At 42.4% G+C, this 11,880-nt stretch overlaps 1 protein-coding gene across 1 annotated transcript in view; it reads left to right on the top strand.

Moving 5' to 3' along the window:
- The window catches only part of Dnaaf9 (dynein axonemal assembly factor 9), a 129,786-nt gene that overhangs the window by 75,466 nt on the left and 42,440 nt on the right, over positions 1-11,880 (top strand). The window contains exon 21 of the mRNA XM_055610800.1: positions 8,970-9,073. Coding sequence (XP_055466775.1) covers positions 8,970-9,073 — 104 coding nt within the window. The remainder of the gene's footprint in view (positions 1-8,969; positions 9,074-11,880) is intronic.

Consider the following 11,880-nt stretch of genomic DNA (forward strand, 5'->3'; position numbering starts at 1 on the left):
CTTTGATCTTTACTTGTGACGCTTGTTTATTGGGATTGAACCCAGGGTCTTCTGCATTCTGGGTAAGCACTCTACCACTGAGCTATAACCCTACATCTATTTGTAATATTTTTGAAAACAGAAAAAGTTTTAATTAGGCATGGTCATGCACACCTGTAATTGTAACACTTAGGAGGCTGTGAAGATTGATTATGAGTTCTGGAGCATCCTGGGCTACATCTACATGCCCTTTCCTGGAGGAGGAGAAGGCAGAGGCAGACTGACTTCATATTAAAATCTCTAAGTGTATAAAGTGACCACATGACCATTTCACGGTCTGATTAGGATAAGGTTTTTATTGTAGGTACGAGAGAGAGAACAGCCAGAGTCATCTGGAAGAGTTTGGAGCAGAGAGACAAAGAAGTAACTAACCATGCCCAACGTGTTTGGACATGGCAGGGCTATCTGTGAGAGAGAAGAGTGGGGAACTGCAAGCAGAGAGCGTCCTGAGAGGCAGGAGCAGAGCAGAGAGAACACAGGGAGAATAGCAGGTTTACAAGGATAGTAAGTAGCTGGAGGGAAGCCTGTGAGCTAAACGGAGCTTAGGGTAGGAGAGGGGATGAGAGGGCTACAGTGCTGGCGTGGGCTCTGAAATGTGATTGCTGAAGTAGCCTGTGTACCACCATGCAATTGGAAATGCTGATAGCACCACAGTAGCCATTTCTTCTGCCAGGGGTAAGGGAAAGGACTCCTTCTGATAGAGGGAAACAGCTTCCCAAGTTCCCAAGGAAGTCTATTGTTCATCTGACCTCCAGAAATCCTCCTGTAGTCCAGGCTGAGCTACATTTCTGGATACTTGGACTGCCTTTTGGAGTCTGGGGAATTGGAGTTTTCCTTTGGACCTGACACTAAGTCTGAATTTTTTTCTGCTTGGGTTGATCTTTAAAAGTGATATATGATAGGAGGCAAATTTAAAATATAGAGATATAAGCACCTGTCCCAGCAACAATCAATGACTAAAATTCTTTTCCCATCGCTCTGCAAATGCCAGTGATTGTCATAAATCAAGTCTAGGCAAGTGTTCTCTCACTGAGCTAAGTCTCCAATCCCTAAATCAAGTGTCTTCCTGCAGCCCCTCTGTTCTGTTTCTTTATTCAGTTCTTCCTTGAGGAGATACCACACTGTCTTAAGTTAGACTTCTAATGCATTGTAGACTGGGTACTTAAATAATAATTAGGTGACTCTAAAGGCTAGAAGTCCAAAATTAAAACTAGAGGCAAGGTAGGTTTTGTTTTCAGACCACTTTTCTTGGCTAACAAGAGGCTGCCATCTCTCCATATGCCAAAACAACTTCCCATGTACTCAGGGGTATTAAAGGAAGGGTAGGCTCTTTGGATCTGATTATCCTGGGGTTTGCTTTGGTTTTGATTTAATGTATGTGCGTGCGTGCATGCGTGTGTGACAAGATCTCAGTATATAGTCTTGGCTAGCCTGAAACTCTATGTAGACCACAATGGCCTTGAACTTACAGAGATCCAACTGCCTCTGCCTTCTAGTGTTAGGATTATGCTTTCTAATTAATTTGCCTTTATTATGTCTGAATGTTCCAGTATCTTCATCTTGTTTTTAAGTCCTGATTTCCTGTAATTCTCTTGATTCTATTATTAAGACTTTCCATAGAACTTTTTTGTCTGAATTACTGAATTTTTCACTTTTAGTTTGTTTTTGTCAGTGCTTTTTATTGAATTCCATGTTCATATACTATATTGATTTTATTTATTTCATTCAGCTGTTATTTATGTTTTCTTGGAATTTATTCAGGAGTTTATATGTATCCCCTTTGATTTCTTTGAATATATTTTAAATCAGTTTTTTGCATTCTTTGATTGGAGTTTCATCTAATTCTTTCATTACCAGTATTAGTAATTTTGGAGAGGTTCTTTGGCTTTGGTTTTTCCTGTTTCTTGTTTGGTTGGTTGTTTGGGGTTTTGGTGTTTTGTTTTGTTTTGAATTGACACTTGTACATCTAACATTTTGTTGAAAATTTTTAAAATTATTTCATTGGAAATATTTAGAATATTCAAGGTAATAGTAGGAGTAAGATGTTCTTTTCCTCTACTGGATTAGGACCTGAGTTACCAAGCTTGATCTCCAGTGCTCCCCTGAGAGTAGAACGCTGTCCATAAGAGCAAACACTATCAAACAGTAGGCTGTGAAAGTACTGTGAAGCACTATCAAACTATTACTGTGAAAGTACAGTAATAGTTAAATAAAAAACATCATCCCTTAAATAACAGTCATGTTAGGAATTAAAGGACACTAGAATTCCTGTCTACTAATAATTAAAAACATATTATAGTTGTAAGTAGAAAGGCACAAGAGCAGAGAAAGACTACTGATTAGTATTGAGTTGATAAAGAAAAAGAAGAAAAAAAAAAGAAAAAGAAGAGAGAGAGATAGGGAAATGGCAAGATGGAGGTATGAGGCAGTTAAGGCTAAAGGGAAAGAAAAAGGAAATTTTTAAAAAGGTCAGTCAAATACCCTAAAACCACCCATCTCTTAGAAACCAGGGATATGGAGGCTCCACAGACCAGGCCAGCCTGTGTCCTTTGAAAAAGTTATTAAAAAATGGGGACAGGAGGAGGAGACTGACAGAAGTCACAGACACAGGCTGCTAAATCATCATTGGCTATTTCATAATGAAGGAATAATGTGATAGAAAGACCCCTGGGTGGGCTGTTGAGTGAGAATGCTGTCTGGTCTGCTTGCTGCTCCAGGTTTTGTGCTCTTAGAGTTCCTTCCCCAGGTCCCAGTGCCTATCCCACCCCTGACTGTACCTTATTGGAGTTGGGTTTAGGGTGCAGGGTCTGGCCCTGGGCAGTCTTCTGGGCTCTGCTTTGGGAAATCAAGCTACAGATGCTGGCCTAGTCAGTGGAAGGTCCTTCCCAAGTGATGCGTCTGGATGGTGTTTCAGGAGTCTGGTTTTGAATGCTGGCTGCAAGCCTGAAAGTTCCTCACAAGATCTTGATGCTGTTCTGGTCTCAGCAGTTGGGCTGCAGATGGTGGCCTCACCAGTTCTTCCTGATAGTCAGTGCTGGACCCTGAGTCTTTGTTCTTCAGCAGACTCTGGCTCCAAACAAGATTACAGCTTCCTCAATATTGTGCTGTTTAGGTAAAATTTCTACCCCATAATCTTTAGATTTTCTCTTGGTCAGGTTTCAGCATATATTCTGATAGCATTTGCTCTAAGTTTCCAAAAGTGTGGTACGTAGGGATTGCAAGGTTGTCATGTCACCGACTCAACAGATCTGATGCTAGGGAGAGCTGCTTCCTCCCATGCTGTCTCCACTCTCACTCCAGAATTTGCTTAGCTTTATGCATCAGTACATTTATACTTTTCTGCAAAATAAAACTTGGGTTTGTTTGTTTGTTTGTTTGTTTGTTTGTGACAGGTTTTCTCTGTGTAGCCTTGGCTGCCATAGACTCAATTTGTAGACCAGGCTGGCCTCAAAATCACAGCAATCCACCTGCCTCTGCCTCCCAGAGCGCTGGGATTACAGGCGTGCACCACCACGCCCGGCTGGAAATTCTTCTGTCATTTTTCTTCGAGTTGGGAATTGAGACAAGGTCTTCCTATGTGGCCCAGAATTGCCTCAAACTTGCCACCCTCCTGACTTAGCCTCCAGGAAAGTGCCACCACTAATTTTTTTTTCATTGCAGTGACATATATGTTAGTTTCACTGAAGTTCTACCATTCCCTGTTGCTCTGTGAGGTCACTTTTAATATTTTCTCTTAGCATTGTATGTCACACAATATCTGTTTTGTTTGTTTTTGAGGCAGAGTCTCTTCCTTGTGGCATAGACTTCAGAATAGAATTTACTGAGTAGGAAGGCTAGCCTCAGGCCAATGGTGAGCTTCCTGCTCTAGCCTCTCAAGCCCTGAGTTACAAGTGTGAGCTCCCACAATCCTTCTGAGTGTGTAGTTACAGGATGTGTGACATACCCAGCTTGTGTAGTATCTGTGTCTGTATCTGTCCACTCTTCTGTTCTATGTCATGTATTAGTTCTAGTACCCTCTGTAGAAGCTTAAGTACCACAGTAAAGTGCTGTCATGAATCATCTCCTGTATTTGAAATGATCTCTAAATTATTAATACTGTGTGATTATTAGAGAGTAATGACCAGAAAAGTTGTGTGTGTGTTGACAGATGTGACCACTACAGACTAACCTGTCAGCATCTGCTGTCCGTTAACAGCAGCACAGCCTTTGTTCGGTAAATTAATCTCCGCCTGAACTAGTTTGCGGAGCCCAGAGATTTATACTCAATGTCGTCCTTTTCTTGTGCCTTGCATAATGTCACTAACCTTATCTGGTTTATATTGACATCTTTAAAAGTTCATTTTGAATCTTTTAAAAATTATCCTTCCTATGACAAGCTAACATAGTATCTCCAGATTCGTGAACATAATGGAGTATGATTATAATCCTTGACTTAGTCAGGGACCCCAAAAGCTCTGCTGCTGAGGTGTTGTTGCTACAGCTCAGTCTCTGTTCTCTTGTCTCTTTCCTTTGCCCTTCCATATGAGTCTTTGTTTTGTTTTGTTTTTTGAGACAGGGTTTCATTAGGTAGCCCTGGCTGACCTGCAACACACTATGTAGACCAGCCTGGCCTAGAACTCACAAGCAATCCCCCTGCCTCCGCTTCCTGAGTTCAGGAATTAAAACTGTATACCACCACGCCTGATATCTGAGTCTTACTTTTAAGCTTTGTTCATTGGACAGAAATATTGCCTTACTTGAGTAGAAATCCTCAATACTCTGTATTCCTATATAATGAAATTTTCTTCTGTGGCTCGAGGCAATGGGTAGAATTTCTGGTGTGATGGGTCTGTATGAATGTTTGTTTTACATATAAATATCCAGCACCATTTGTTGAAAAGATCAAACTTTCTCCTTTGAATTGTCTTTGTTGAAAATCAACTGACCGTGTATATAGGTTTATTGTTCCCTAACAGGCCTTGTTGAATGCCTCTTGCTCCTTTATTCTACCTGTGGTGATCAGACTTGAAAGTTTTGCTTTGCTTTGCTTTGCTTTGCTTTGTTTTGTTTCCTTTGGGAGAATTTGTTCAGCATTGAGGAGCAGAGGTGCTGTCACATACGTGGGACAGGGAAAATGCCTGAGAACTGTGGGACCATTACTTATATGATAGGACAGTCTAGGCAGTAAAGGTCTGCCTTTACTCTGCCCCTATTTATTTCTCTTCTGTCCACATGAAGCTGGTGACAGATGCTTTGAAAAGAGAAAGCTGGGCTGCAGAGATGGGCAGCAGTTACGAGCATTGGCTAATCTTGTTGTGGGAATCTTTCTAGAATAAGCACTTTGACACCAGTGATTATGGATAGAAAAGAGCAGGTGTCACGGTAAACTAGAACAGCTCCTGGAAGGCCTCAGTTCCAGGTCCAGTTTGCATTCTCATTTTGTACTGTAAAACCACAAGATGGGGTGAGCAAGCAGAGAGATTTAATAGAACTGCATGGGAGTCAGCTTTTTTTTTTTTTTTTTTTTTTGCATATGTTGTAGTAGACTGGTGTAAGCTTTTGTGGTCACCTTGTTGAGGGCAACAACCCATTGTTTCAGCTGCTCCTCCAGGTCACTTTGTTCCAGGTAACAAATAAAGTCATGCTTGGAAATGAGCAGTACAGGTGAGGCTTTAAGTCAATCAATAAATAAAATCAAGTCAATAAATCAGTATCTAATCATTGGTCTTTTGTACCTTACTCTACTTTAGTCTCACAGAGGACTTGGGTTCAGTTACTAGCACCCACATGATGACCTACAAGCATCTGTAACTCCAGTCCCAGGGCATCAACACCCTCTTCTGGGCTTCCGCAGCCGCTGTGCACATGTGCACATGTGCACACCCATACACAGATAATAAAAATAACGATTTTAAAGAATGTGTCTAGGGACTAGAGCGATAACCCACCCCTGTGATAGCTCACAGCCATTTGTAACTACATTGGAGTACTTGACACACTCTCTGACCTCTGTGAGCACCAAGCATTCATGTGGTACACATATATACATATAGGCAAAACACTCATACACATAAAATAAATACGTCTAAAAATTAACAAAGAAAAAAAGAGAGAAAAGGGATCTGTTAGGTATTCTAAAATAACTGGACCCATTACTTCTTTCTGGGCCAGATGAGCAATATGACCTCTTTAGGGATGAGCTAGTTCCTGCCCAGCTGGAGAAGGAGAATTATGAACTCACCAGTGTGTCAGAAACAAAGAATAATCTCAGGGTGGCACAAAGGACCATGCAAAGAAAGCAAAAGGGTATGTGCACCAGAACCCAGGCTAGGAAGTGAATGAAAAAAATGAAATAAAGGGAGGGGGACATGACTACTCCAAAAGCATGGAGAAGATTTCTATGGCAGATGGAAGGGAGAAAGCAGGCAGAGGGAAAGTCCCACCTGAACATGGCCGGTAGACTAAAACCAACCATGAGAGGAGAGAGGAGAAGGGAGAGCAAGAGAGGAGCCACCAACCAAGAGAGTGGCCCAGGCTAGCCAAAATGGCTGAGTAGTTCTATAAGGTTCAGGCTGGGGAAAGGAAAGCAGAAGCCCAGCCTGTGGGAGGGAGAGATTTAGGGAGGAGCCCTTGGTGCTGAGTGAGAGTTGTCCTGGGGTTGAGGTCTAATGGGAAACACCCTTGGTTTTCATTCTAACACGAGCGGGTCTCTTCTGATTGGCTTGAGTCCAACCTCACAATCTTTCAAGATTGGCTAATTTTAAAATAATCATCACAAAGGAAATGATAGAAAGGGGAAAAGGTCAAGTTCTGTCAAGTTCTGGGAATGCAGAGGGGTCTTTATGTTAAAAAGTTTTACCAGGTAGGGGAGATTAAAAGCTTTACATACAGGTTCTACAAGGTGAGGGAGATTAACACAACACCAAACAAAAACCAAGACATTTCTCACAAATGGAGCAGATAAATCCAAAGTAGTTTAAACATATTTCCTTTGAAGACACCCAATAAGGAATGTGAATTTTACTTTTCCACATCAGCTGACAGTATGTTCTTTGGAGACAGGGTCTTTCTGTGTAGCCTTGGCCAGCCTTGTACTCATCATGTAGCCCAGGCTAGCCTTACACTCCTGTCCTTCTACCCCAGCTTCCAGAGTGCAGGAATTATAGGCACGTACTAAGCTGCCACACCAACTCTTTTAACGCTTTTCTTTTTTCTTTTTTCTCTCATTCTTACGCAGTTTCAAAAACTGTGTCTGTTCTGTTTGAGGCCCTAGAAGGTTAGCTGAGCTTCCCCAGATCAGGAGGCTTGGCACACAGGCTTGTGTAAGTGCACCTGACAGTGGTGTCTGGTTACTGCTGGAGTTACTGGGTGAAAGCCTGCTCTAGGTGAGGAGGGCCCCAACGAGGAGGTGCGGTGTCTTCAGAGAACAGCTTAGTTATGCTGACCATCTCATTAGGAGCCTTGAGTCTTGGGTGTGTGTGGGGGGGAAACAGGGCTTTTCTAACTTCCTTGTTTCTGTTAGAAGGATAAAGAATATTCTTAGTGTCACACAGAGAAACAAACAAAGTAGCCTAGCCAGCCAATTCTTTTGTTTAAAAAAAAAACAAAAACAGGTGAAACAAATCCAAACTAGTCTAGCAGAACAATGGGACAGGACCTTTGCTTGATTTTTATTCTAATAAAAACCAATAAAGGTGAGATTCTAAAGATGATCCAGGAGTAGAGGAAAGGATAGCCACTCGGGGACGTAGCAAGGTCTCCTGTAAGCATTTTGGCAGAGTATAGCCCATGTAGCGGCCTCTCCATCTTTCCTTCAAGGTCTCGTGTTAAACTAGGAGCGGGCTGCAGGAACGATGTGGTCAGGCTCCTATATAGTCAAGGCCCTCGTTTAGCCTGCATGGCTGTTTCTCTGTTTTTCTTTTCTCTGGCTCTGAGCCACACAAAAGATAGGCTGTGTCACCCAACCCAACATACCAATTAAAGACACAGGTGTTAGAAAAAGCAGGGAAAAGAGATGGAGCTCATGGCCTCATTAGAAAAAGGGTCAAATCACGGAGTACAGTGATGTCCAAGTCTGTCTTCCAGGTTCTGTTCAGGGTGCTGTCTTAAGCTTTCTGTGCATGCGTGCATGTGTGTGTACGTATGTATGTGTATGTGTAAGTGCTGGTTTTTAGACTTGTTAGTTTCGTTGTTTTTTTGTTTTTTTTATTTCTAGTATGGTTCAAGTTGGCCTTGGTTAACCGTGTAGCCAAAGATGATATTGAAATTTCTAATCTTAGTGCTTCCACTTTCTGAGTCCTGGGATTATAGGCATAGACTACCACCACACCCAGTTTTATGAGCTGCTATTTCTATCTTAAGGTTTAGGTTTAAATAGTGGGCAAGAAGCCAGGCATGGTGACGCACACCTTTAATCCCAGCGCTTGTGAGAGAGAGGCAAGTGGATCTCTGAGTTTGAGGCCAACCTGGTCTACATAGAGAGTTCCATGACAGCCAGGACTACACAGAGAAACCTTGTCTCAAAAGTCCAAAATGAATGAAATTAAATAAATAACTAGAAGACAAGAGCATGCTTGATTGAACAGTCATATCAAGGTGCTGTCCCACTCACCATGGGTTCGCCATTGTTGCAGCTCTGTTCTGTCCTGCCTGTTGACTAAGTTCTCAGAAGTGAGTGAACTCTCTTCCTGGGAGGCAGGTTCCACCTTTGACTGCTGTCAGGATTGCAGCTTTTTCCTTTTCCAGCATGTGATTCCTTGGGAAGTTTTAATTCTTTGGGGTCCATTATTTCAATAGTGGAAATACCAAAAGTAGGGACATAAGTGTCTCTCTATGGAGTATTTCTTCTCCTTCTGGGAAGGTCACATTATTGCCCTGGTACCCTCAAGGACACTGGACTCTAGCCCAAGGATCCAGCACTCCAGCTCTGACTAGCGTTCCTTTTCTTCTAGGGAATGTGCACTTCTTCTCTGGTGGCCTTCTGTTTTCTCACCGTCATCATGGAAGCATCATCATTTCCAAGGATCACATGAATTCTGTTTCCTTCTATGATGGGGTATGTAGATTTTCAATCCCTGGCTTTAATGCTCTAAAATACATCCATTTTCCCTCTCCGTTACTGTGCGGCACGATGTCAGGAACTGCAATAGCCATTGAAGCAAGCAAGCAAGGAGGATGAGCAGAAGCCTGTGCACTCTCAGAACACTTCCGTGCTTTGCTAGAAAGGCCTTCTGCTCAATAGAGCCAGCCCATGCCCAGTTTGGCCATCCCAAAGACAAGTAGGAAATAGCTGAAAAAAACCCTCCAATGGCTCTTCACACAAACTCAAGGCTCACACACTTCAGAGCTGGAAGGTTCATTCTGGCATGATGGGCTCTAACATATCTTTTAGACATAAGAAACATTGCTCACATTCTTCCCTAAGAACCACCCTCGTTTATCAGTCTACCCCAGTCTTCCCCTTGGGGAGAAGACGGTGGACCTGGGTTTCCCCCATCCTATACTCACTGGCCAGAGCATTGCAAGTTCTCTCAGTGCAGCAGTGGAGGAGATGCTGGGCCGTCCACTTGCTCTGGTCTCAGCCTCAAAGGACATTTGACAGCTAGAACAGAGGTGCAGTGAAGTGCTCTGGCGAGATGGCCCAACAGACGAATTCACGATCAAATCTTTCTTTAATAAAAACCTGCTGCCCTAATGGCTGTTCAGAAATTTGGGAACATCAACTAGGCAGATTGGGTGGCCTTATTAGATGAGAGAGACTTTTGGTTGGTTGGTTGATGGGTTGGTTTGGTTTTTCAAGTGTTACTGGGTGAAAGCCTGATCTCTACAGCCCCAATGAAGAGGGATCTGAGTCCCTCTTCCGACTTCATGGATACTAGGCACCAGAATGGCGCATACATATATGCTGGCAGAACATTCATAAAGTAAATTAAATCTTTAAAAACAAAACAGAAAAGAATGAAGAAGCATTGATAGAATTGCAGGGCTAATTTGTGGTGTTTGTGAATAGTTTTGTCTTTGTTTTTGTTTTGAGATAGGGTCTCTACATCATCCCGACAGTCCTAAAAGTCTGTAGACCAGGCTGGCCTTGAACTCAGAGCTCCACCTGCCTCTGTCTCCCAAGTGCTGGGATTAAAGGCATGCACTGTATTCAGGAGTAGATTAAAGGCCAGACTTTAAACTACAGGGTGAGTTTCAGGACAGCCAGGGTTACACAGAGAAGGCTTATCTGGAAAAACCAAAATAATAATAATAGTAAGCCAGATGTAGTGGTACCCGCCTTTTATCCCAGCACTTGGCAGGCAGAGGCAGGTGGATCTCTGTGAGTCTGAGGCCAGTCCGGTCTACAGGGCAAGTTCCAGACCAGCCAGAGCTACACAGAGAAACCTTGTCTCAAAAAAAAAAAAAAAAATTCAAATTAGAGTCTGAAGGCTTAGTGATGAAAAGTACTTGCTGCTCTTCCATGGAATCAAGCACCCTTGTTTAACAGCTCACAACTACCTTTAACTCAGACTCCAAGAGGATCCAGGCCCTTCTCTGGCCTCTCCTGGTACCTGCACTCACATGTAAACATGTACACATACTTATAATTTAAATAAATAAATATCTTTTTAATAAAAATAAATGTCTAGAATATTTAAGTAGTCTTAGCTTTAATTTTTTTTAACGAATTACTTACTGGAGGGAAGAGGCGCTCACACCCCACATGCACTCATGGAGGTCTGAGGGCAGCCACTTCAGGAATTCAAGGTCAGCCTCATCTACGTAGCTGGTTCTAGAACAGCCTGGACTATCTAATAGACCCTGTTTCAAACAAAAACTAATCATCATACATGTCTCTTTAAAAATTGAAAAAAAAAAAAAGTTCTAAAGAAGGAGTAGAGATGGCTCAGTGGTTGAAGTACTTGCCCAACCTGAGACTGGGCATTGTGGCATGGACCTTTAATCATAGCACTTTGTGAGTTCAAGCACATTCTGGTCTGCCTGCCTATGCCTCCTGCATGTTGGGATTGAAGGCTGGACCCTCCTTACTCTTTTGAGGTAGATTATCTTAATCACAGCTAGAATTTATTGATACAGGTTACCGAACTCAGTTCCTTTTCTCTCTCTTTCATCTTTTTTTTATAGAGGGTCTTTTTATGTCACCCAGGCTGGCCTGGAACTCATAGTTATCTAATGTTTTTTGTAAGGACACCAAAGCCATTGAATGAAGAAAGTATAGTCTTTTTTTTTTTTTTAATTGCTTATTTGCCCAGTTGATAGTGGTACACACCTTTAATCCCAGCACTTGATAGGCAAAGGCAGGCAGATCTGTGTGAGTTCGAGGCCAGCCTGGTCTCCAACCAGGGCTACATAGAGAAACCCAGTCTCAAAAAATATATATTTATGTACTTGTTTATCTTATGTGTATGTACATGTATGCCTGTGCACCACATGCTTGCCTGGTGCCCACAGAGGCCAGAAGAGGGTGTAGATTCCCTGGAACTGGAGTTGCAGATGGTGTGAGCCACCATGTAAGTAGTGGGAATGGAACCCAGGTCCTCTGGAAGTGCTCCTAACCACTGAGCCACCTCCAGCCTTGAGCATGGTCTTTTCAACAAATGACATTAGAGAAGCTGCATATTTACATACCAGAAAATGAATTTTATACCAGCTATAAAATGATTACTCAAAATATATCAAAAACCTAAACAGGAAAGCTAAAACAATAAAACTCTTAGAAGAAACAGTAGGGAAGAAGCTTCATGACTTTGCATTCGTCACGGACTTCGTAGATACTGCACCCAAAGCACAGACAGCAAAAGAAAAACTACACAAATTGAACTTCATCAAACTTAAGCTTTTGAGCTGGGCATGGTAATC

The sequence above is a fragment of the Psammomys obesus genome, unplaced genomic scaffold (assembly GCF_907164565.1).
Source record: "Psammomys obesus unplaced genomic scaffold, mPsaObe1.curated_primary_1811, whole genome shotgun sequence".
Taxonomy (NCBI): domain Eukaryota; kingdom Metazoa; phylum Chordata; class Mammalia; order Rodentia; family Muridae; genus Psammomys; species Psammomys obesus.